At 44.7% G+C, this 26,989-nt stretch overlaps 1 protein-coding gene across 1 annotated transcript; it reads left to right on the top strand.

The window, feature by feature from the left end:
* The first annotated feature begins 1,170 nt into the window (after positions 1 to 1,170).
* On the top strand, positions 1,171 to 26,641 carry pik3cd (phosphatidylinositol-4,5-bisphosphate 3-kinase, catalytic subunit delta). The gene is made up of 22 exons (XM_083638548.1): positions 1,171 to 1,336; positions 2,142 to 2,370; positions 3,433 to 3,659; positions 4,063 to 4,239; positions 5,391 to 5,546; positions 6,301 to 6,390; positions 8,127 to 8,348; positions 13,002 to 13,098; positions 13,896 to 14,026; positions 14,176 to 14,226; positions 14,367 to 14,534; positions 15,012 to 15,133; positions 15,235 to 15,378; positions 15,468 to 15,567; positions 15,663 to 15,829; positions 16,577 to 16,686; positions 16,849 to 16,927; positions 17,563 to 17,730; positions 20,976 to 21,099; positions 22,262 to 22,407; positions 22,519 to 22,651; positions 23,672 to 26,641. Exons 1-22 carry the CDS (start codon positions 1,196 to 1,198, stop codon positions 23,807 to 23,809), a joined length of 3,120 nt encoding a protein of 1,039 aa, XP_083494674.1. The 5' UTR covers positions 1,171 to 1,195; the 3' UTR covers positions 23,810 to 26,641.
* The last annotated feature ends 348 nt before the right edge of the window (positions 26,642 to 26,989 follow it).

Raw genomic sequence — 26,989 nt, 5'->3', positions numbered from 1 at the left:
GACCATCATCGTCGTGTGCTTCTTCGGAGCCGGTGTGACTGAAAGGAACCGCCGGGCATCTTTGGACCATGAAGAGATGACCACCGTGCAGCTGTGGAGGCTCGTAGCTGAGGCAAGTAAAGTGTCTGTGTGCTGATAACAGGTTGGCTAAATAAACACGTTTTATCCACGCAGCGTGGTGCTGCTGCCGAGCAGTGGGCATAATGTGTGGTAGGTAGACTATTATTATTTTTGCTGTTTTGAAGAAGAAGAAGAATCAACTGTTTTATTTTTTTTATGTCTTTTTGACTTGAAATATCATATTTTACGCTACAGTTTTGATGCTGCCTTTAAGTATAAAGTAGCCTAGGCGAATTGGTCTGGTGGGTCCACTTTGTCGATGGGGTCTACCTGTCATGGCTGTAAACAATGTACTGAAAAGTTCAGTTTCTTTTTCCCAGCATCAATAATACCCTTTGCGGAATGACTTTTGACTGAAACCTATTTTCTGTGTAAATCATGAGATCAGAAGAGGGAATTTTCAGTAGGCGGTTAAAAATGTGTTGCTTTCCCCCTTTTGGTAGGTAGTGTGTGTTCACCTTATTTGACCCTCTCAGAAAGTGAGTCCTCCTCAGTCTGTATGATGTGTGAAGTCATTCCGGGACAAATGCTAAAGAAAAACCATACAGGCGCCTGGCAGAGAGGGCTGAAGTGTGGTTTATAGTCCACCACCACCAGTTTTCACATTCTGAAGGATCTGAAACCATTTGAACTGCAACCCAATTGTGAAGCACCGACTCGTTGCTTCACACAAACAATATGATCACAAACGGCATCAAAGTTAAATATAATTTCAGAAGCAACATCCCAGAGGAAAGAAATATCCTATAAATAACATCTCCTCTTCCTCTGATTTCATTAGCTTCTCCCAGACAGAGATGAGTTTTATTTTGTCCCTTTTCTTTCAGCATATAGCCTAAATAAAAGGAGATGTTAGGCAACAGATTTGTTCGCATACAGAGTAGTGCACAATACTCGTAGAGGAGGATATTATTTAAACTGTTTGAAACGTGTGTGTGTGTGTGTGTGTGTGCGTGTGCGTGTGTGTGTGTGTGTGTGTGTGTGTGCCGTGTGCGTGTGTGCGTGTGTGTGTGTTGGCTCTGTGTGTTTTCCGGTGGGCAGTAGTGGAGCTGGCGGTAAATGGTCGGCCGTCACCATGGCCCCGGGGAAGTGTGGGATGCCGGAGGCATGGGAGAAGGAGGGGGACCAGGAGATCATGATGGACTTCCTCCTGCCCACGGGGATCTTCCTCAAATTCCCTGTCTCGCAAAACGACACCATCAAGAACATCAAAAAAGTATGTTTCCCACCCGCTTCCCCAGTCGTCTGTGGGGGTGAAAAAAAACACATGATAAAATACGGTTTTATTCCAATGATATATGACGTGCAGTAAATATTTGTTATATGAGAGCATTGTATTTCATGAGCGACTGCTCTGATTGTCATAAATTCAGTGAGTGCAGCACAGTGCTGCGGAGAGGATGCCCGCAGTGGCGAAATGCAATTGTTCCTTAGAAGAATAATGTCAAACAGCACTTTAATATGCTTTTAAACAAATTGGCTGAATTAATATTTCACTCACATTAGTCTAATTAAAACATTACACACACCATCCCAACACGGCTTGCTTGTGCGTTAGCTTCTCCTTGAAGTCGATGTTTTGTTGTGACGGTTAGGAGAAGGAGCTTCCCTCCTTGGTCAATCCTCTGCTGAGACAGAGTCATTGAATGTGCCCGTTTCTATGCCAACTCCATTCTGCCACCTCAGGCTCTTTGATTTAGCTGTGTTAAGTAATGATACTCTTGGAAGCAATGGTTAAGAGATTAAATGTCTTTGGAGTTTGTTTTATTCACACGAAAAACGGGAAAATGTTGAAAATTAGCAGGGTCATTTGTTTCAACAATTGCGACAGGTGAGACATATGTTAGACCTCAACGCTGCTTTAGTTTTTGTCTGTGTTTTAAATCAGATTCTCTCTTTTGAGTGAAGTGTGTGTGTTTTCTATGAGTTTCGCAGAGAATGCACATGTCAGGTGGTCAGAAGCTGGGCTCCTCTGATCCTGGTGTTTTGCTGCATATTACTGACTGTGTCTCTGGTGTCAGATGGTCTGGAGAAACGCCAGCAGCGAGCCCCTGTTCGGCGCCCTGGGTGTCCCCGACGCCTACGTCTTCACCTGCATCAACCAGACGGCCGAGAGGGAGGAGCTGGAGGAGGAGACGCGCCGGTTGAGTGATGTGCGGCCCTTCATGTCCGTGCTGCGCCTGGTGGCCAGGGAGGGAGACCGCGTAGAGAAGCTCACCAACACTCAGATCAGCCTCCTGATCGGCAAAGGTCAGAGTCACAGGGTGGAGATGCTGCTCTAGCCGCCGCTGAGGCATCGCAGAGATGGCTGTTACTTTGGTGACATTCTTAGTGTACTTAGTAAATATAAAATAAGTAGTAGTCTTCCATCATTATCAACAAGCAGGTTAGAGGATTAGCCACATGGCAACTGCAAACATTTCCTAGAGGCAGAAACACCTCATTGGTTGAGTGAAAAAAATATTGCACGTTCATTTCTAGCGTGCAAGTTGGTCTCTAGTGTTGGGGGACATTCACACCGAAAGCGTTTTTGGAGCTGCCAGCGTCTTTCTGCAATTCATTCTCTATGTAAGGACGCGCTAAACGTGCTTCTCTTTTAATGAGCGCACCTGGCGTTTCAGCGCTGGTGGCGTCTGTTGTTTTTGGAGGAGCACTGTGGGCGTTTTAAAGCTGAAAAAAGTTGAACATTAGAGGAAAAGCGCCCTGCTCGTCTTTTTCACTCCTCCTACCTTTTCTCCTCCAGAGGGATTGGCAATAATCTGGCTTTCATGTTGACAGTGAACAACATCAAACAGACAAAACTAGCTGGCTACCTTCCTTCTGGTCGTTGTGTTCTGATCTGTACTGCACGCGACTACAGGGGAAAACAAACGGAGCAGAAAAAAACCGCTCCGTGCGCTGTGTTTTGTGCACAATGGAAGCGCTCTCAACATGATTTTTTATCAATCAATCAATCAATCATACATGTCCCAGAAGGGCACTTTTTTCACAATTTTCTGACTGAAAAAAGCGCTTTTGGTGTGAATGTCCCCTTACTCTTGTTTTTCTTTAAGTTAGTAGCAAGTGCAGCAGGCTTCATAATCACCTTGTCATCTACACTTCAGTTCAGCGTTCAAACCTGTGGTTTTTTGGCCCTTCCCCCTTGAGGTTGAACTCGACCAAAGAGAGTATTTAGATCTCCAGAGCAGCTGCACTTCAGGGAAATGTTTGTGTAGGTATTCTAGGTAACCAAAAGCAATCTGCCGCAACAAATAGTCTTTCTCTCATTGGACGAGACTCATCATCTCGAATGGTCTCATTATGATCTGTCAGGTCTTCATGACTTCGAGGCCCAGAAGAACCACGAGGTGAACGAGTTCCGGGCCAAGATGCGTTTGTTTTGTGAAGAGAAGGCCGTGGATCGGCAGAAGCTGCCGTGGGACCAGTGGATGGAGTACAGCTTCCCGTGTGACCTGGAGCCGTGCCCTTCTCTGCCCGAGTCAGGGAAGTCCAAACGCGCCAAGAAGATCTTCATCAACATCAAGTTTGAGGCTTGTGAGGTGAGTGGATACCCCAGAGGCTTGATAGACGACGTATTTACCTGATCTTATCTAGTCGTTTTTATGAGTCACATTTGTAAAGGTTCCAAATCTCATCTTCTGGTTTGATGGTGGCGTCAGATGGGGGGGGGCCACACTCAAAGCACAAAAAGCTTTGACAGGAACACTTGTGGTTCCAACCTTGCGTGGACACATTCAGATTCTGGAGGTTTTAGCTAAATGCGAACCTTCCTGGGAAATCCCCCTCCCACACCACAAACACCACCTTGCAAAGCTGCAACAAAAACAACCGCCTAGGAACCTTGGTCCACAAATATGAAAACTTAACGTTGTATGATTTCCCGTGAAACTGGCACTTTTTTTTTAAATCTGAGCTACCGCTGCGTCTCCGGCTCCCCCACAGGAAAGCTTCATGCTCCAGCAGGACCCCGAGGACCAACCCATGGCTCTGATCAGGAGCGCGCTGAAGAAGAAGGCCACCGTGTTCCGCTCGGTCCGTAAGGAGCCAGAGGACTACACCTTGCAGGTCAACGGCAGGAACGAGTTCATCTACGGGCGACACCCGCTGTGCCAGTTCAAAGTGAGTGAGCCATCCCCCTTTTTTTCATATTTTATTTGATCATTTTCAGAACATAGAAAACAAAAAACAGGCTCAGACAAAAAACAAAAACAAACAAAACATACATATACCAACATTAATATTACAACATGGCGCTACCAGCCGCATCAAGTTCCCATGTGCTTGTAAGAAATGTGCGTGGAATCCCGTGCAAGGGGTCCATGAGAAGTCGGCCGAGCAAGTTACTTGTCGTTCTTAACATCATCTAAGTAGGTTGAAATGGGTCCCAGATGATTGTGAATTTCGTAAATGAATTGGTCCTCAGGAACCGAAGTCTCTCCATATGTATAACCGAGACCATGTTTGTCAGCCACAGCTGAAAAGAAGGTGGAGAGGGGGACTTCCACTCCTTCAAAATGAGTCTCTCTTGGCGATAGTCGTCCCCTGCGTCAGAGACTGTTGTATAGCCGTAGGGAGGAGCAGAGAGGATTCTGAGCAGCCGAAGATGGCGAGCTCCGCCTCCGGCCGAAGGGTTATTTTCTAAGCCTTAGAGTACCAATCAAATATTTTGGCCCAGAATCCAGATAGTGAAGGACAAAACCAAAAAGCATGGGATGTGAGCGATCCCTTTTGACCGGAGCTGTTTAGCTGTTCTCTTCTCAGTCAGTGTGTGTGATGTTCTGTTTGGGTCGTCTCTTCTCTGTATCTTCTCTGTGTTCTGTCTGTCTGTCTGTCTGTCTGTCTGTGATCTGGGCTCTGTGCAGGCGGGTCCATTCAGTGCTGGAAATGCTCTGTCAGTTCAGGAGTGTGGTTGTGACTCAAGCGTTCGGTGGCAGGAGACTCCACTGTTGATTTTGAAACTCCAGCTACCTGCTGGGGTGACTCATATCTGTCTCGCAGGCACAGCCCCGCGTCCATACACACATAATATGATTTCGGCTGCATTAACCTACAGCAAAATGAACAGCCTCCAGGAGTCAACCAGTGCACTCACAACACGGGGGGGGGGGGGGTATCTGTGGGTGAACTGAGCCATGGCTGTACCAGTAAGGACAAATCACAACAACAACGCTTTCTCTCCCCCCCGTCCTCTCCCCCCCTGTCCTCTCCCCGTCTGTCCGTCCATCTCTCTCCCCCCTGTCCACCCATCTCTCTCTTTTCCCCCCTTAAAGTACATCTTCTCCTGTTTGAGAAACGGTCAAAACCCTCATCTGATCATGGTCCACCACACCACCATTGGCAAATACCAAGAGGAGCAGGGCAGCATGTGCAGCCAAGTGTCCAAGAGCCGCTCCTCGTCCAGACCTCCTCCCCTGCCCCTGAAGAAGGTAAGAGGTCAGATCCTCCCGAGGACAGCCGTGGTCTTTCATTAACAGACCAGCTCTTTCTCTCTCTTCTCGCTGTCTCTCTCTCCCTCTCTCTCCCTCTGTCTCTCTCTCTGTCTCTGTCTCTTTCCCTCTCTTTCTCTCTCTCTCTGTCTGTCTCTGTCTCTCCCTCTCTTTCACTCTCTGTCCGCCTAAGAGTTTTTCCTCAACCAGACTGCGGACTTTGGCATGCCTTCAACAATGCTGTGCAGCTGAATGTAGATCATTTACACTGTACGCCTTTGCTTACATTTAGTTGGACATAATATGTTGGAGCTGTAGGGTCAAAATGCGAAACTATTATCCTTGTGTTTTTCGTAACAATTTTGCCATACGTAATTCATTGTATAAGTTTGGGAAGTATGATTAATCAAAAACAAATTGCAAGTTCATTAGATACAGTTAAGACTTCTTTTTTCTTTTTTTGGAGGGGGGGTTAATACTTTCAGAATGACATAGGATTGCTTTTTTTTTATTACCGTATTTCAGACTTTGTTCCTCTTTCTTTTGTACTTTGTTTTGAAATCATACAGTATTTTGCATCTTTCTTTTGTCATAAATAAATTAAACACAATTTATTAAATAAACAAATAAATAATGTATTTATTTGTTAAATAAATCTGTTAAATAAAATGTTTCATGAATTCTGAGGATGAATGTAGTTTGAAATGTGGGGAAAGAATGGAGGTGGAGAATGACATGTTCCTCTCTTCACCAGCAGAACACCTCGTCTCTGTGGGCCATCAATGAGCCCTTCTACCTGCACCTGGTGCAGGGCAGCAGAGTCAATGCAGACGAGGGGATGAAGGTGGGTGGTGGTGTGGTTTTTTTCTCACTTTGCTCCTCAATGAAGTGTAGCATCTACTTGTTTACCAATATCTCAATTTCAGTTGTACGAGCCGGAGGGGGTTGACATGTAAATGACAGGGTCACATGGCGCAGACCGCACGTTTCCCATAATTCATCAAGGCGGTTGGTTGAAGCTTCAAAACAGGAAGTGGGGAGGGCCTATCTGGCTTTCGCGTCTCATTCTGGGGCCTAGATTCTACGAAAAGGACAGCCTTCGTGCGCTCTCTCTCTCTCTCTCTCTCTCTCTCTCTGTCTCTGTCTCTCTCTCTCTCTCTCTCTCTCTCTCTCTCTCTCTCTCTCTCTCTCTCTCGCTTGTAATGCACTTATTCTTTTTTTTTAAGGCGAGATGCATGTTGTTACTATTGCAGATAGCGACTGACGGGACTGACCTATCTCAAAATGGGATGAGTGTCCCTGTCAAGTTTGTTGAAATTATGATGTTGCACTTTAAATATCTGGTAGAAGCATTACTCCTATGTAGAAACACTCAATAATGTGTTCTCTATTTTTCCCCATGCTTTCAGAGCCGCCCCCCCCCCCCCCCCCCCCACACACACACCCCAAATTTGACAAAGATGAAAAAATGCAGAGAACCCAAGTAGGGGAGTGGGGTTAATGTGTGTCTTTGTGATTCAGTTTCATAACTAACTCTGTTACTGTTTAGATGGCTTATTAAGTGTAAGTGCGTTTCCGGCCGCTGCCTCTCAGAGCGCATCATGACTCATGGCAAATTTATCCTGTCGCATAATTATCAGTCATGTCTGCAGTTGGCAGGCAGAGGTTTGAGAGAGAACACACCCTTGGGGAGAATATCCACTCGTATATATTTACACCCTTGGGGAGAATATCCACTCGTATATATTTCGGAGATCTGGATTGGGACCAGCCCAAATTGGCAAAGGGCAGAACCGTAATGGCCGCGCAGAATTGAATTATGACTGGGGGGGGGGGGGGGAGAGAGGGGACACATGGGACTTCTTGGTGGTTGATCATCTTTGACAGACTAGACACACAGCAGCAGTGAAAGGCATTGTGGTCTGCCTAACTGATGGAGGTGCAGACCTTTGACTCATAGCTGCAGTGGCACAGGAAATCCTCCACAAACAATCTCCCCGTGACAAACGACAAACGTCTCTGCTCCCAGGCCACATGCGATCCCCCCCCCCCCCATGTGTTTAAGCGGTGTTGTTGTGCATCAAATTCAAGACACTGGTACTGGCCTACAGGGCAGTACACCAGACAGCTCCTCTGTACTACCTACAATCTATGGTCAGGTTCCAAACCTCTCACCGCTCCCTCCGCTCCTCCACCAGTGCAGGACGCCTCGCCCCTCCTCCACTACAGGGGCTCAAAAGTCGCTCATCCCGATCGCGACTCTTCTCGTCCCTGGCACCTCAATGGTGGAACGAGCTTCCACCTTCGGTCACGACGGCCGAATCACTGCCGATCTTTCGGAAAAGACTAAAGACACACCTTTTCAGGCTCCATCTGGGCCCTTCTTGAACTAACTTCTTTCTCGCTCTCTCTCTAAAAAAACTACAAACACTTCCTTCAGAGGTTGTAGCTGTCATAGACTGTGTTGCATAGTTGATTTCTCTGTTGCTGACAAAAATGTGTTATTGTAAGTCGCCTTGGCTAAAAGCGTCTGCCAAATGACGTAATGTAATGTAATGTTGTGTGTGTTTGCCCTTGCAGCTGGTGGTCCAGGCCGGCCTGTACCACGGCAGCGAGCTGCTCTGTAAGGTGGTGACCAGCTCGGAGGTGACGATGTGCTCGGAGCCCCTGTGGGACCAGAAGCTGGAGTTTGAGATCGGCGTGGCCGACCTGCCTCGCATGAGCCGCCTGTGCTTCGCTCTGTACGCCGTCATCGAGAAGGCCAAGAAACCCCGCGGCACCAAGAAGAAGCACAAGAAAGCAGTGAGTCTCCATCACGAATAACCATATGGGATCTGTCTAAGGCCTGGGAAGGTGAAACCGGGTTGTAGAACATGCGATTGAGTGATGGCTGTGTGTGTGTGTACGTGCATGCATGTGTGTGTGTGTGTGTTTGTGTGTGTTACCGCTGGTGGGTGTGAACTTGTTAGCAAGCACAAACAGACACGTTTCCTCTGTAGTGTGTGTGTGTGTGTGTGTGTGTGTGTGTGTGTGTGTGTGTGTGTGTTTTGCTGCTGCTGTGTCTGGTTGTGCAACTGTGTTCAGTGGCAAGGCTGCGGTTAACGGCTCGTCCGCTTCAGTTCTTTTATCTCTGCATCGCTCTGAGGAAGGAAGGACTTGCGTTTTCAAGGAATTTTAAGTTCGTTTTTCACAGTTGCCCATATACAGTTTTTAACATCGCTCCCAGCCGTTTGAGCACTTTGACTGAAAAGATCATTGACTCTTCACCTCGATTGTCTGTACTAGTGACGGAGTCAGTGTAGAAGGGAGGCTTAAAGATGGTGCAAAATCATTTTATGTTGCTACTCTTCTCAAGTTAGGGTCCTTTAAAAATAAATCTTCTATACATCATCAGCACATGTGTATATTTATGTAAAAATATATGAATGCAATGGATGATTAACAAACAAATTCATTATAACGGTAGTGTTAAATTGAACAAGATTTATATTGACTATTTATTTTTTGCTAGTACTGAGCAATAATCCATGAGTCCAATGGTACTCAGCCCTGCCCTACTCAGGAGCCACAAGACAAAAGCTTTGCAAGAGCCACAATCCAAAAAAAGTCCCTTTCCTCCAATTATTTGATTAGATTATGTATGTATGTATGTATGTATGTACTGTATTTATTTATTTATTTATTTATTTATTTATTTATTTATTTATTTATTTATTTATTTATTTATTTATTTATTTATTTATTTATTTATTTAAAGTAGGCCTTAAAAGAGCCACAACTACCCATAAAGGAGCCGCATGCATGTGGCTCTAGAGCCTCGGGTTGAGCATCACTGAATGAGACACTAGTAGATATATATGTTACCATCCTCTTTGCTTCTCACTTCTGTTTTACTATAAAACCTATTCAGAAAAAACTCCTGCGCTGTGAGTGTGAAAGGGGGAGGAGCCTCTTGTGCTTTTTGCACATTGAAAAGTATCGTCAACAACAACTCCAAATTCCCCTTTTGTGGTGTGGTCTCTGCTCTGCTCTGTGGGCTCAGTGGCTGTGAGCGGCGAGTACGAGACCTCCAGGTGTGTCAACGGCCATCAGGCCTGCTTCTGCTTTCTGCCCTACTTCTCTCTTCTTCTTCCCGGCAGACTCCAGGAAGACGGGCGGATGTTGACGCTATTTTGGCGCCGTTCTCATTTATGTGTATCGCCTCTTTCTGACCCCCTATCCCCCCCCCCCAGCTCCTCATTCATGTGTATCGCCTCTTTCTGACCCCCTACCCCCCCCCCCCCCAGCTCCTCATTCATGTGTATCGCCTCTTTCTGACCCCCTACCCCCCCCCCCCAGCTCCTCATTCATGTGTATCGCCTCTTTCTGACCCCCTACCCCCCCCCCAGCTCCTCATTCATGTGTATCGCCTCTTTCTGACCCCCTATCCCCCCCCCCCAGCTCCTCATTCATGTGTATCGCCTCTTTCTGCCCCCCTACCCCCCCCCCCCAGCTCCTCATTCATGTGTATCGCCTCTTTCTGACCCCCTACCCCCCCCCCCAGCTCCTCATTCATGTGTATCGCCTCTTTCTGACCCCCTACCCCCCCCCCCAGCTCCTCATTCATGTGTATCGCCTCTTTCTGCCCCCCTACCCCCCCCCCAGCTCTTCATTCATGTGTATCGCCTCTTTCTGCCCCCCTACCCCCCCCCCCAGCTCTTCATTCATGTGTATCGCCTCTTTCTGCCCCCCTACCCCCCCCCCCCCAGCTCCTCATTCATGTGTATCGCCTCTTTCTGACCCCCTACCCCCCCCCCCAGCTCCTCATTCATGTGTATCGCCTCTTTCTGACCCCCTACCCCCCCCCAGCTCCTCATTCATGTGTATCGCCTCTTTCTGACCCCCTACCCCACCCCCCCTCAGCTCCTCATTCATGTGTATCGCCTCTTTCTGCCCCCCTACCCCCCCCCCCCCCAGCTCCTCATTCATGTGTATCGCCTCTTTCTGCCCCCCTACCCCCCCCCCCAGCTCCTCATTCATGTGTATCGCCTCTTTCTGCCCCCCTACCCCCCCCCAGCTCCTCATTCATGTGTATCGCCTCTTTCTGCCCCCCTACCCCCCCCAGCTCCTCATTCATGTGTATCGCCTCTTTCTGCCCCCCTACCCCCCCCCCAGCTCCTCATTCATGTGTATCGCCTCTTTCTGCCCCCCTACCCCCCCCCAGCTCCTCATTCATGTGTATCGCCTCTTTCTGACCCCCTATCCCCCCCCCAGCTCCTCATTCATGTGTATCGCCTCTTTCTGACCCCCTACCCCCCCCCCAGCTCCTCATTCATGTGTATCGCCTCTTTCTGACCCCCTACCCCCCCCCCAGCTCCTCATTCATGTGTATCGCCTCTTTCTGACCCCCTACCCCCCCCCCCAGCTCCTCATTCATGTGTATCGCCTCTTTCTGACCCCCTACCCCCCCCCCCAGCTCCTCATTCATGTGTATCGCCTCTTTCTGACCCCCTACCCCCCCCCCCAGCTCCTCATTCATGTGTATCGCCTCTTTCTGACCCCCTACCCCCCCCCCCCCAGCTCCTCATTCATGTGTATCGCCTCTTTCTGACCCCCTACCCCCCCCCCCCAGCTCCTCATTCATGTGTATCGCCTCTTTCTGACCCCCTACCCCCCCCCCCCCCCAGCTCCTCATTCATGTGTATCGCCTCTTTCTGACCCCCTACCCCCCCCCCCCAGCTCCTCATTCATGTGTATCGCCTCTTTCTGACCCCCCCCCCCCCCCCCCCCCAGCTCCTCATTCATGTGTATCGCCTCTTTCTGACCCCCTACCGCCCCCCCCAGCTCCTCATTCATGTGTATCGCCTATGGTATCGCCTCTTTCTGACCCCCTACCCCCCCCCCCCCAGCTCCTCATTCATGTGTATCGCCTCTTTCTGCCCCCCTACCCCCCCCCCAGCTCCTCATTCATGTGTATCGCCTCTTTCTGACCCCCTACCCCCCCCCCAGCTCCTCATTCATGTGTCCACTTTGTTTGACGCGTGTCTGACCATTTCCCACATCTCATTTTGCATTTACTGCCTCTTCTGCTGCTATTCATGCCAACTTTATATATATATATATATATATATATATATATATATATATGTTACCATCCTCTTGCTTCTCACTTCTGTTTTACTATGGGAGACGGTTACCAACTCAGCCTGATGATGGACAGTATTTACCATGTTTTTCAAAGCACTGTAATCACGGTACCACGGTAATCACGGTACCACGGTTTTAATGATAATGAAAATTTGAAACGGTACATATATATATATATAATATTAGGGATGTAACAATAACCGGTTTTAATGATAACTGTGATAAAATCCCTTACAATAACCGTACCATTTCAAATTTTCATTATCATTAAAACCGTGGTACCGTGATTACCGTGTTACCGTGATTACAGTGCTTTGAAAAACATGGTAAATACTGTCCATCATCAGGCTGAGTTGGTAACCGTCTCCCAGATGCAAACGTGCAGCCTTGGAGAAATGACTTCAGTGAGTGTATCAATCCTTTTTGGGTCTGAGTTTTCAATATAAAACCTTGTAAAATGATTTCAGTGAGTCTCTCAGTACTTTTTGAACATTTTCAGCAATCTTTTACGAATACCGTGATAATACGATAACCGTGATAATTTTGGTCACGATAATCGTGATGTGAAATTTTCATACCATTACATCTCTAATATATATATATATATATATATATATATATATATATATATATATACAGTATATATATATACATAACTCCACTCAACTGCAATGCGTGGAGGATGTGCAGGCGGCATTAAACAAGTGTACCCTGTGCCCAGTTCAGAGAACCAGTAGAGCAGAGAAGGGGAGGGGAGGGGAGGATAAGCAGAAGTCAGTTGTGTTGTTGTGAAAATGTTAAGACAAAGAACAAACTTCACGTTCTTCCCTGTTTTCAACCCAATCTGTGAGTAACGTTACAGGTCTTCAACTGTGAATTCAACCCGCTTGTTCGCTCCATTACATAGGCTGCCTGCTGCTGTGTTTCTATCTCTCCTTAACAGGTTCAAAACTGAACCTACAACAAATCTAACGTTAGCCGCCGGTAATTGTGCCCGTTTTCTGCCAGCTAGTTAAATTCAACACACACACGTTGTTGGTCAGGATCTGTATCATTAATGTTATTTGTTTTGCCTTGCTGGTAGTGAGAGCCTACTGATTGAGTCGCCTGGCTCTGTGTTGTAGTAGCAGCCTTAGTAGCCTACTGTATCCAAGCCCGCTGGTCTCAAAATGCGAATGTGCAAAATGTGCAAAATTATTTTAGACAATTCAAAATTTAAAATGATAGAGAATTAGAGTTTAGTTTGAATTAATGAGTGGACTATCTCTCTCTCTTACTCTGTCCCCCTCTCTCTTACCTGTCCCCCCCCCCCTCTTTCTCTCCTATCAGGACTGTCCAATAGCCTGGGTGAACACCATGGTATTCGACTACAAGGACCAGCTGAAGACCGGGGAGTTCCTGCTGTCCACATGGCCGTCTCTTGCTGGTACTCTGAGCTTTGCTTGTATAATAATTAGAGATGTCACAATATATCGTCCCACGATATATCGCGATATCAAAACGTGACAATATGTATCGTTGAGATGAAATCTCATATCGCGAGAAAAAGAAGCTGAACACGGTGGCACTGATCTGCATCTGATTGCATGCTACTATATATCTACTTGCATCCTCCGTTACAGACACGGAGGATGAAAATGGTGAAATTACTCAAATTAAGGTGGAGGATGCCACCTCAACTTACAAATCGAGCGCAAAAAAATATTCTTAAAATATCGTATTGTATCGTTATCGTGAACCCAATATCGTGTATCGTATCGTATCGTGAACCGAGTGTATCGTGACGCCCCTAATAATAATCACTCGGCTTCATCAACAGCCCAGATCAACAACTCTCCCCCACACTGACTGGCAGCGGAGTTTGGGGGTGTGGAGGGGAGTGTGGGGGAGAGGTGTTGCGTAGAGTGACACACAGCAGCACTGCAAACCTCACACAACACATCGTGCATCTGCTCGTGCGTGAGATGAGATGGCATTTCTTTAAGATGTGGAAATGACCTATTTGTTAGTTGGTGTAAACTAAATGGCAAACAGTGAAGGCGGCACTTGCAAAGATGGCTCAGTTTCTATTCGCATTGGCTGCAGTTGCGATTCATCTCGTATTTTTGTCTTTGTGGTCGATTTGGAAAATGGGTGCGCTCGTGGTGTCGGTGTCAAGGGGGTTTGGATGGAAGTGGCCCCCAAAATGGCGCGTCTCACATCTGTCCCATTTTTTCATCACAGATGACAAATGTGACCTGCTCAACCCGATGGGAACAGTGGAGAAGAACCCCAATGTGGACAGTGCTGCAGGACTCCTCATTCGCTTCGCCAACATTCGGCCACACCCCCTCTACTACCCTCAGCTTGACAAGGTGCAGTACGACCCTGTACTTGAGTCAAGAGTCCAATTTCAGTTTCTCGTAATGTACATGTAAGAGTTTAATTCCAGCAATAACTACTGACTAAATATTAAAAGATGATTGATTATGATTTTGATTGTAATGTATTTATCTGTTTTCAGATAGGCGATCTGGAGAGGAACGGTGATGTGGGTGCTGCCACTAAAGAAGAGGTACAACACAACACACCATATATTCTTTTCTTAAACGCATTCAGTTTCTGTAAAAAAATTAAAATTAAATACAAATCAGCTACGTATGTACCATTCGTACTCGTGCTAATTTACGAGCATGTTTGTGTCGCTCTCCACAGTACACGAAGCTCAAAGAAATAATGGACAACAAAAACTCTACTGAGTTTTTTGAGGACGAGAAGGAGCTCTTGTGGAAGCTCCGTGGCGAAGTGCGAGACCGCTATCCTGAATGTCTGTCCAAGCTGCTCCTCATCACCAAGTGGAGCAAGTGTGAGGACGTCGTGCAGGTACACAGGATAATGATTACAGACCGTATCAATGTAACACACTTTGATAGTTAAGTTTTAAATTAGTGGTCAGAGAAACTGTGCTTATAACCAGATGACCATGGGGTTAAATCCCTGTGTCAGAGAAAAGAGAATTTCCCGCTGATGATCGTTAAGATATCACTACTATTAGCATTACTGAAACTGGGAAGTCTGGAAATCTATGGAAGATTAATTGGATCTCCAGTTCTTTAAAAGTTTAGGAAATGTACAAAGAAATCTGGAAAATTGATTGATTGATTGAATGATTGATTGATTGATTGATTGATTGATTGATTGAAACATCTTGAAAACATTTTGAATTTTAAAATGAAATTTTATTAAATGATCAAATAAATCCTGTCATCAGGTCTCATGACAGGTTTCCTCTGTCCTCTTATACATCAATGTTTTAGTTGTTCCCATCATGGTAGAAAATGGAGATTTGTTTCTCCTCAGATGGTGAGTTTGCTGAGGAAATGGCCGGACCTCCCTGCCCTCAATGCTTTGGAGCTCTTAGACTACAGTTTTCCCGACCCAATAGTCCGTTCCTTCACTATCAGATGCCTCCGCAAGCTCAGGTACGCAGATGCTTTTGCTCATTTCCGTGTGGCATCAGATTTGGTTGTGCTTGCCGTGTCAACAGCATGACGTCTTTATGGAACATTTCCTCCGTCCACAGTGATGATGAGCTGCTGCAGTACCTCATCCAGCTGGTCCAGGTTCTGAAGTACGAGTCCTACCTAGACTGCGACCTCGCCACTTTTCTGCTGGAGAGGGCTTTGTCCAATAAGAGGATAGGACACTTTTTCTTTTGGCATCTCAGGTCAGACGTTGTCCAACAGAAGACTCTTAGATGATTACATCTCCAGCCTTGAGTGGAAAATCTGACTGAAGCTCTTGTCTCTGTTGTAGGTCAGAAATGCACGTGGCGTCAGTGAGTCTGCGTTTTGGCCTGATTCTGGAGGCCTACTGTAGGGGGAACATCCACCACATCAAGAGCTTATCAAAGCAGGTGATCACCCACACATCTGCTGCTACAGTCTTTCGCATGTGTTTGTTGTTCTTGTGCCAGGTCCTCCTAACCTTTCCCTTACCTGTCCCACGCAGAACGAGGCTCTGGGCAAAATGAAGGCCCTGAGTGACTTTGTCAAGTCCGGCTCTCAGAAGTTGACAGCAGAGGACCTGAAGCTCTGTATCAGACAGGAGAACTACCTGGAGGCCCTGTCAGACCTGCTGTCACCTCTCAACCCCAGCGTCGTCCTCTCTGAGATCTGGTTAGTGACACACACACACACACACACACACACACACACACACACACACACACACACACACACACACACACACACACACACACACACACACACACAACCACACACACACACACACTGTAGGGTATGTTTTTTTTTGGTCATAGTTTTTTTTTTTTTTTTTTGCTCCCTTATTGGATTGTTGGCCCTCGAAAGGGACCAAAATGCCCCTAATAAATGGCCTTTTTGTTGAGCTATGAAATAATATATTTGCATTGCGTATTGGTAAATAAACCCTAAATTTGTACCGCTAAGATTAGTTGCATTTTAAATTAGAATGTACCACATTATGATCTTACAAAAAGGGGGTGGTGCTGTTTTTCCCCACTGTGACGGCCCTCCCACTCTCCTGCTCTGCATGCTGGTGGTTGGGGTTGTTATTTCGTTTTGTTTTATGATGATCAAAAACAAAACAAGAAATCCCATTGCTCAGACTCACAGTGGGAGAGACTTAACTAGTCATAGGCTAGCTATGGTGGCCCACGGGGGACAGTAGTCACATTCATGCATGAGTATTTGACAGCTCAATTAATAAAATTTGAGCAGTATGAAATGCAAAAAACGAGCACTTCTAATTATCTTGCCCCTTTTCTAATTTCACAGGTGTTTTATGAACTTTCAAGGGAATTTCAGTTAATTGAATTTGTGACCCTGACGCACTGTTGTGACTGAGTGATGGAGTGTTTACAGTGAATGTGTTTGCTGTTACAGTGTGGACAGATGCCGGTTTATGGACTCTAAGATGAAGCCACTCTGGCTGATGTATAACACCCAGTGGCTGCAGGGGGAGATGGTGGGCATCATCTTCAAGAATGGAGATGGTGAGATGCAGAAGAACCTGAACACATGGGTGCAGTGGGCACAGTGACACTGACACACACACACACACACACACTGTACGTATTATTCCCACACGATGTCATGATTTGGTCACGTGCAGCACTACAGGTTGTTTCACTCCGCCTTTTCCTCCTCGTCTCCAGATCTACGACAAGACATGTTGACTCTCCAGATGATCCAGCTCATGGAGAACCTGTGGAAAAAAGAAGGGCTGGATCTCAGGTATGAGCCACTGCATTGCACAGCAGCCATTTTGGGGCCAACCTGGGGCCAAATCTATAAAACTCTTTGTATATTTTAGGTGTCGAAATCTGTGTATGCCCATAAAAGCTCTAAATAAAATGTCGCCCAAATTCACACTTAAGGTCTTTGCACACACAGTCCGATTGTTTTCGTATGCGTGTTTTTTAATCCGTCATCTGAAAACACAGACGGGTCCCAGCTCGCAAAAATCTATTGACTGATGCGAAAAACGCAGAAAATCGAGCCTCGTCCGAAAACTTAAATGACGGACATAATTGTCGGACTCGGTGTGTCAATGATGATTGACACAAATGAGGTCGTATTCTTTTTTTCCCCGTGCGTCAATTTCGGACGAAAATACGGACTTGGTGTGCGAAAGCTGTTACTCAACCCTTTTTTGCTACATCACAGTAGTCAAGACTGCGTACAGTGTGCGTGGTGTGAGAGATGTGTTACCGGTACGCACATTCTCACGGCCCGTGGATTTGTATCAATTCAGAAAACTGTTTGGAAAGTGTCGCAGCACACTTTTTCCTGTGTACACATGGTTTATTATATACATTTGGCCCCTGATCGGTTTCCAGTCGTGAGAAAATCTCTCCCTCCACTGGCAGGATGATCCCATACGGCTGCTTGTCCACCGGGGACAAGATGGGTCTCATCGAGGTGGTGAAGAACTCCGACACCATCGCCAACATCCAGCGCAACAACAGCACCAGTGCCGCCACCGCGGCCTTCAACAAGGATGCCCTGCTCAACTGGCTCAAATCCAAGAATCCTGAGTGAGTCTGATGCACAGATATAACATCATGTCTGGTGCAGTGTTCATTTCGTCGACGAAAACTATGACTACAAATTTTCGTAGACCACATATTTTCACTGATAAAAACTAAAACTAGACTAAAACTATGAAGGATACAAATGGCTAAAATGTGACTAAAGCTAATAAGCATTTTAGTCTAAAGACTAAGACTAAAACTAAATCTAAAATAGCTGCCAAAATTAACACTGATTGGGAGAGTCTAGGCTAGAGCTATCAAACTGGTAAGGAATTACACAAGTAAAAGTGTTAAAGTCGAGCTGAACCCAAAAATGACCTTTCTTTTCTTTTAGTTCAATTACCTGGGTATGCAGTGCACCTATTTAATGATGTATGCAAAAAAAAATCACAAAAATCTAATTCCTTTAGTTTTTCACACTTTTTCACATCAAAAGTGACGTCACCTAGTACTATCAAATTTCTACCCCATTTCAACCAATCATATCACGACATGCAGCTGTCAATCAAATCTTCATTTCAGGATAATTTTCTCTTCCAAATGAAGTAGAAAATGGCGCCTAGTGCCTGTCATCTGGCAGAATTCCTATCCCATAAACTAACTACTAACTTGGCCAATTGCATGAAACATGAACAAAAAACAAAAACTATAATCTCTAAGAATGCAAAGAAATGTAACTGGCTCGTTAAAACGCGCATTCCAGGAATATCGTATTTACAGAAATAGCGTAAAAGGCGCACGCTTGAGAGCATGGTAGTCAGGGGTCTCCCCTCGGAGATTTCAGGCGGGCGGGCAGCACCCATGCATCGGATTGTCCGCTCGCTCCGCACGAAGCAAGTGGCTGCCTGGTACTCCGCGGATCCCACTCGCGTAGCACGACAACACGCTGAATCCCACTCGATTTGGGGGTGGAACACGCCATGATTGACCAATGCCAAAGCCAGTCGACAGAATTGTCAAATCAAATCATCGACACGTATATGGTCCGCCTCTCAATTTGTTTTCAGTCTCCGACGCTCGTGCTATTGCATTCGCCTCCGGTTCACTTCGACTTTAAGAGTTAAATGTTGCTTTACAAATTTCAACACTTGATACAAGCTGTCAACCTTGATTCCAATTTACAATGCCTGTATTTGCCTAATTGAATTAGTTTAAAGACAGAAAACATTTTGACTAGAAGTAATGACTAAAAGTTGACTAGAATCGAATGACTTTAAATGTAATGACTTTTCGTCGACTAAAACTGGACTAAAACATTCTGCGGTTGTCGTCGACTAAAACTAGACTAAAGCTATCAACGATAGAAATGACTAAAATGTGACTCAAACTAAAGAGCGTTTTCATCCAAAGACTAAGACTAAATCTAAAATAGCTGCCAAAATTAACACTGGGTGTAAGCCAATCTTCTACTGAAGCTGCAGCCTTCTGGAGATGACAGAGCAGAATGGATGTCTCTGTGCAGTTTGCCGTCTGTACGTGTTTGTCTTCAAACGTCATAATATTCGTTTATTTAGTTTAGTGCAGCGTTTCAATACCGTGACAGACTCGATGACCGTGACAGAAATACAAAAAGTGGATAGCAGTCTAGTCGACAACCGTGGCTCAAATAAAATGTGAGCAGATTTTTATTTGGGCCTTGGGCCTCGGCAGTCTGAAGGTCGTGCACGTTCAAAAAGCTCTTAAGAGGAGATACACTTTAGATGTAATGAATAAGCCTTTGTACGTCACGTTGGCAAGTCTGACCCGGTCTGCTGCTTGCCAGAACAGAACAGCTTGGTTATTCGCTTGAAACGGTGGAACGGAGAAAAGTTGTAAAAACTAACAGTGAACCCCGTGCACGTCTGGACCCGCCCCCGACAGGACATGGCTGTCAATCATTTATCGGCCTCAGGAACTTGTCTGTGAATATGTCAGTTAACAGTGAGGAAATCCTGCCTCATAACTGTAGTAGGCTACAGTATGTGTGTGTTTGAGCACGCGCGCGCACACACACGCACACACACACACACACACACACACACACACACACACACACACACACACACGCACACGCACACACACAAAACACACACACACACACACACACACACACACACACAATGCATACTGTATGTGCCTGTGAAGGAAAGCGTTTTGACTATAGCCCCTAGATAGGTAGGGCTGGACCGAATAGTTCGGACAATTCAAATATTCGTTCATAATGCTGACATAAAAAAAAAAAAAAAATCAGCATTAGAATATTTGCACTTTGCATATCCTTCTGCTAGTGTGTGGCTTGTGTGATTGTTCACATAGTCAGCATATTATTGTGAATGGTGATCATTGAATGAACAAACTGAAAGTACTAGAGCTTAATGTATATGAATGGTTGATTGAGAAAACCAGAGATCAAGATTCGTCCCGTGCAATTTTCACTGCAGTTATATTCATGAAAGAAAGTGGATTTAACAAAAAGACTCATATTTATTCCGGTGAATCACTTCATTCAAATTGAGCATTTATTTATTTTATTATTTATTTATTTTCATGATGACATCATGGCAGACATGTGAATGTTTCCTGGAAAACCTCAATAGAATATTATTCAAATGTGATTTTTTTTTATTCGGTACAGCCCTAGGGTGGAAAAAACACACACTAATATCCACAAACTACCGGCTTATTCTTCAGTGTAAAATAAAAGGTGCAAGGGGCAATCCACTAATGCAGGGATACTCAACTTGCTTTGCCCGGGGGCCACTTTCGTGAAATGATCGGAGGCCAGGGGCCAGTTAATAAACAAACAATATACAATTTTCTGTAGCGGATTGTAGGTTTTTGGGGTGTCAGCCGGAGTTTAGTCTGACAATGTTGTACACACCGGATAGTTAGTTAGGTTAAGTACATACATAGCAGACGGCGGTATTTGACAATTTAGCTGGAGCTCAGTCAAACTTTATTTCATATTAGTTTTTATTTTATTAGTTTTTATTGTGAATTAGATTCTAATTCACAATGAAAACTAACGTGAAATTATTAGAAAATGGTCGGGGGGGGGCACTCTGCACCCTGTCGCGGGCCGCATCTGGCCCCCGGGCCGCAGGTTGAGTATCACTGCACTGATGTGTCCTTACTTGGAAAAGCTAGGGAGTACGCAGTGTAAGAATAAGGGACGTGACGCGTGAATGTTACAACATACCCACTAATACTCTTTTCTTTTTCTCACTTCTTCTCTGTCTCTTTATTCCTCTGACCTTGTTTGTCAGCAGGGATAAACTGGAACAAGCGATAGAGGAGTTCACGCTGTCCTGTGCTGGCTACTGTGTAGCTACTTACGTTTTGGGCATCGGCGATCGTCACAACGACAACATCATGATCAGGGAAACTGGACAGGTGAGATGTCGATATTTTTTCCTTTTTTTTTTTTTTTTTTTTTTTTTGGACGGGACAGTGCAAAATTAATGAACACAGAAACCATAGAACAGATATTAAAACCTGGAACATAATAAAAGTGTAAAAATTGCCGGATTTAGCACGAGGCTAATTTCCATCCGTTGTCCCCATAAAACATAAAACACAATAAACATAAAATGTAAAACATAATAAAACATACTACATAAAACATAGGTGGTAGCAGCAGTACACTCTAAAAAAAAAACGTAAAACATGAGTAGCAGCAATACACTCTAAAATACATGGCAGCAATTACTCTTATAAAAATAAAATTACATAATACACAAAAAGAAAAAGAAGAAAAACATACTACCTGTGAGTACATGACTGGTTTGTTTTCAGCCATTTTTTGAGACTGCCTTTGAAAGTGGCACGGGTGGGGCTGTCCCTTATGGAGATGGGGAGACTGTTCCATATTTGGCTGCCTGGCTCCCCACGGGAAAACATTAGTACAGTGGCATTAAATACATTTTACAGTACAAGTTGGTGTATGCTTAATCTACCTTATTATACTAATAAAAATGTTCTACCACAAGGGGGCGATATGACATAAAGTTGAGCCATATAATAAAATGGGCTGTCATTTTAGACTGAATTTCTGTTGATTTTGCTTGGTAATTCAGTATGATACAGTTGATGGTTTACTTTTAGTGAATCATAGTATGGTTCAAATTGATGTTAAAACTAATCTTTGAATTTATGGTCCTGGATATATTTAATAATCAGAAGGCCTGCTCTACCAGTATTAGGTTGGTTTCTGACAGCATATTCGTGTTTCACAGCAGAGTTAAAGGGGGTAATTCAAAAGTGCTATAACTACTATGGAGATTTTCTTTTACTTAAAAAAATCCTTCGTCTGAAATGTTACTATTTTGTAAGTCAAGGGTTCAGGGTAGCCAAAAAGCTAAGCGAGTTTTACTTTACTGCCAGCAATTTCCAATGGTAATAGATATCTAATTATGGAGTAAAATTATGTAATTACAGATACCAGTCGGTGAGGCCCAACCTTTGAGAATAACTGACAAGAAAAATAATTTAGAAATGTGGTTGTGGTCAGTGATTCAGGAGCTAATTCCCTCTCGCCTTCACCTTTGTTCACCAGCTATTCCACATTGACTTTGGACACTTCCTGGGGAATTTCAAGCGGAAACTCGGGATCAACAGGGAGCGTGTGCCGTTCATCCTGACGTATGACTTCGTCCATGTGATCCAACAAGGGAGAACCAACAACAGCGAGAAGTTTGAGAGGTACAATAAAAAAAAAATGGTGACTGAAATATTCAAGATTGCATAATCGTTCTAGGATCCCATTCACATCTTTCATAATGACACTGATGGATTCTTCATCCACCTTACCAGGTTCAGGGAGCACTGTGAGCACGCCTACAAGATCCTGTGTCGGAACGCCACTCTGTTTGTCAACCTCTTCGCTATGATGAAGGCAGCAGGACTACCTGAGCTCTCCTCCTTCAAGGATATCCAGTATCTAAAGGTACATCATGATGATACCGGTGGTATTGGTGATGATCAGATTGTTTATTAGCCAGCCACACACACCCAGTCGGTAAAGCGTGTTTAACCAGTTCTGGCATCATACATAAATACAGGATACAGCATACACAGTGCATGCAAAGTGTGTATGGGAGGGGGTGACTAGTGGTAGGAGCTCAGAGTATGATGGTTCCAGGGAAGAAGCTGTTGTTGGAGCAGGATGTTTTGGTGGATAGCAGGAGCCAATCATGAGTTGAATTGAGAATGCATGGTGAATCATTTGATTCCTGGTGGAATTGCACCCAGCTCTAAGAAGCAGAATTTCAATTGAATTGGAATGACAGGAAAAATAATTGAACATTCCACTTCTTATAAATCTGATCTTAGATACTGTAGCCTATGTGGTAGGACACAATAAGAAACCGTGGCATTTCACAGAATTTGATTTTAAATTCAACTTCCTGAAATTCTGATTCTGTTTCTGTTATGTAGTTTTTTTTAATAGTTTGAGGCGATGTCTTGTCATAGACACTGGGTTAGCTGGCTGGGGGCGTGGTCAGGGTGGGGTAAATCCCCCGTTCTATCCATTCAGCAAAGTTAGAATTTAGCTGCTAGCCCAGCCCAGGCAGACACGATCGGGGATTATAACCACTGCAGTAAACGCACATCTGAACAGACGTCTTTGTGTTCTGCTTTAGAATCCCCAAACCTGTAGTTTAGAGCCGCAGCACCTTCCTTTGGTGAGTCAGCCCATTGAGATATACGGGCGGTTTTACCCCCCTCGTGCGCCATCCGTATAACATTTTGTGGGCGTTCCCAGACATGCCGAGTGTCTCTATAGCAATTCCTCAATTGAATGGGAATTGATTAGTAGTTCATTCATGAATTGACCCCAGACCCTGGTGGATGGAGACCTGTAGCGCCTCCCAGAGGGCAAGAGCTGGAAGAGGTGATGGTGGGCTGGATGTTAGAGGGGTGTGAATGATACTGATGATGATGATTTGCTGTCTGGTCTCAACAGGACTCTCTAGCTTTGGGCAAATCGGAGGACGAGGCACTGAAGAACTTCAAAGTGAAGTTCACTGAAGCTCTGCGGGAGAGCTGGAAGACCAAGGTGAACTGGATGATGCACTCTTTGGCCAAAGACAACCGACCGTGAAGAACACTGCACCAAGGAAACGTGAGGAGAGCAACCCAAAAATTTGACATTTTAACCTACGGAGTCAAAAACTGCACTGAACTGATTTACTTTATTGATGCCATTCAAAGAAGCAAATGTTTACATCCGACCCGGTCTGCTCTGCTCTAACAGCTAACTGCAGGCATCCAAAGACAATGATATAAATAATATGCCTTTATCGTAGTGCGATAGCAGCTGAGATATTTAAAATGCATTGCTGATATGTTGAAATGGCTAATTTCTGCTCCTGCAAAAGAAAAAAAGCCTATGGAATCATAACCGCTGCCTGAAATAAAGACTGGAAGTGTATCTAACGCACTGGACTAACGGACTGGACTGCTCAGCAGGGAGCAAACTGCAAACAACTTTAATGTGGCAATGGATGACGTCGCTCAGTCGCAGAGTGAGGGTTAGCTGTCCCACCTCAAGCGTTCATCTGGTTTACTGTTTCAATTCTCCACCATTTCCAACCGCATCTTTTATTTTTTGTGTGTGTCTTAGTTGTTTTTGTTTAATTTAATTATTGAGTTTTGAAGTACTTGATCAGACATTTTGAAGGTACTTTAAAGAGATGTTTTATAAAGAGATTTTTTATTGATGTACTTTCACTTATATTTGATGCCTTGAAGTATGTTACCTTGGGGGGGGGGGGGTATTGGATGGGATTGTAACATTGAAATTTCATTGTAACATGAGAACATTTTGAATGAAAACTGGATTACACCCATGTGTAAGCAATTCGAATAACCGAGCAAATCCTCACCAAACAGTTGACTAGAGATTAATGATAAAACTACCATAAGCATCTGGAGAAGATTAAGAAAAATATCTCAGATCTGTGCAAACTGTGTTAAAAAAGGTGGGTTTTATTCGTAGATGTCAACCTTACCTAACCATATGAATCATTAGAGACCTGACCAAGACAACAGATCAGTCACAATCCAACACATCAGGCAGTAATCCAATTCCATAGTTTGTCTCAACGTCCCCAGATAGCGACGTTGAGACAAACTATGGAATCATGAAAGCCACAGCTGTTTGTCTTTTTTGTTGTTTCTCAAAATGTGTCAATGCACTGAATGCCCATTTGAAAATGTAAATGTGGACAAGTTGTACTATTTGGAATGATTGTGCGTGCGCACATATTTAAGTTATGCACTGTCAATTCTATTGCATTTTTTTTAACCAACATGCCATTTTACTTTGGTGCTTAGAGTGTCAATCACATCTGTAGTCTGTACTTTGACATATCTAATGCTGTACAGAATGAGGACTTTCTGTTTAAATGAGCCCATGTACGTTTTCATTGTTGGCATGGCAGACTCAAATTACATCATGTATTTCAGTCCTAAAAGGATCATTTGATTTTATATATATATATATTTCTTTTTCCAGATTTTTTTATCCCATTTTTTATCCCCCATTAGTGCTAATTTTAATTTATTTATCCTGGTTGCTGCTCCACCCTCTGTCGATCTGGGGAGATCCGAAACTGGCTCCATGCTTCCTCCGAGACATGGGCAGTAGCCAGCTGCTTCTTTTCACCTGACATGGGAAGCTTCACCGGTAGGACATAACACGTGGGAGGATCACGCTATTCCAACCAGTTCCCCTCCCTCCGAACAGGTGCACCGAATGACCAGAGGAGGCACCACTTCAGCGACCAGGATATTGCATGTTTTGGTGTGGGGTTCCTATATGAAGGAAACCCCCAGGGGGCACGGGGAGAACACGCAAACTCCACACAGAAAGGCCCTTTTGACGACCAAACCCGGGCGGTGGGCACTCGAGGACATGCGGATGGGCACGCACTCCTTCAGCGCTCACAGCGTCCCACGTAGGAATCGAACCCAGGACCTTCTAGCTGTGAGGCGACAGCTCTACCACTGAGCCACCGTACCCCCTTAAAAGGATCATTTGAATGCTGAGGGAGACTTTTGCATTTGGCACAACAGTTGAACCGATTTTTCTTGTTTGCACAAATTGCTATACAGAGATGAATTGTACAGAGAGCCACGCGTAGCTGCAGATACACTGCAGAGTTTGAGATGACATAAGCTACTGAAATATTCAGTGTGGAATGGAGTGCAGCAAGTCAGTCTGCTGCTCTAGGCTTAGTGAGTCTCTTATGTATATGTGGTATCTTCACAAGTTGTGAATTATACTGCAGTTGCCTGTTGGACTGATTGTAATTCATGAATTGTGCCAAAATAATACAAAACTTGGCGTTCAGGCCTGGCCTACATTCTTGTGTGCAGCTAAAGCAAATTAACCTTCATGTCGGTGTAGTAGAGTAGGTCTGATGCAGACCTGGGTCTTTATCCACAGTATTTTCTTGCCCTTGCCTTGTTGAACAGGAAACACACTGCATAAAGCAGTTTGCCACAGCAGAGCTCAGTCAGTCAGTGGGGCTTTTTGGGGTCAAGCCAAAGGCCAGACTGTACCTTTGCGGGAGTTTCTACCTGTTGCTTTCTACTTAAAGAAATCGTGAGTGAGAGGCCTACAGCACTAGTGCTGCAGAAAACGTGCTTTTCTCCAATTTCTCCTGAATAAAATAATAGTAACTTACAGCAGAGGTCTGTGGGAGTTGAAACTCCAAAATGACACATGCCTGAACCAAGCCTTCAGCATCCTGTGCCAAGTCCAACTCAAATATTTATATCATAGCTATTTAACACCACAGCCAAAACAATGTGCTTTTTTTAATCTGCTGTTATGGGAATGTCTGTTGTAATGACTGGTAATAAAGTAATATCCAAGCAAAATGGATTTAATAGCTAATTGTAGCATTAGAATGATTGGTAATTACTGAGAAATATACAAGGGGGGGAGGTGCTTTTGACCAGGAAAGGGTTCTGAGGTTTAGGCTATTCGTTTCTCTTTTTGTGAAGAGTGTGAATATTGTACATAGTAGCCTACTGTAAGTGCTGGTATGTCTTTTCAGAAATATAAAACATTGATTGATTCTGCAAAGGTGTAATCGCTTTTTTTGAATGCTCTAAGGGATTTATTTTTATTTATTATTAAGGTTTTTAAAATTATTATTTTATTATTTTATAGACCGGTACTTGAGCTTTTAGAGTCGAGGCTGTAATTATTGCCTCTGCGTATGGCGCCCCTAGCGGCCGGGAATGACCGGACAGCTGGAGTCTCGCTCGC

This window comes from Poromitra crassiceps (genome assembly GCF_964638095.1).
Source record: "Poromitra crassiceps genome assembly, chromosome: 6".
Lineage (NCBI taxonomy): Eukaryota > Metazoa > Chordata > Actinopteri > Beryciformes > Melamphaidae > Poromitra > Poromitra crassiceps.
Note: the sequence above shows the minus strand (reverse complement) of the source record. Positions and strands in the feature narration are given on the sequence as shown.

What these genes read in the sequence shown, in the direction of transcription:
- pik3cd (XM_083638548.1), top strand. Translation starts at nt 1,196, where the DNA reads ATGGCCCCGGGGAAGTGTGGGATGCCGGAGGCATGGGAGAAGGAGGGG. An exon ending in AGAAGAAGCACAAGAAAGCA is followed by an intron (nt 8,349 to 13,001) that starts GTGAGTCTCCAT and finishes CTCTCCTATCAG; the next exon opens with GACTGTCCAATAGCCTGGGT. An exon ending in GTGCTGCCACTAAAGAAGAG is followed by an intron (nt 14,227 to 14,366) that starts GTACAACACAAC and finishes CGCTCTCCACAG; the next exon opens with TACACGAAGCTCAAAGAAAT.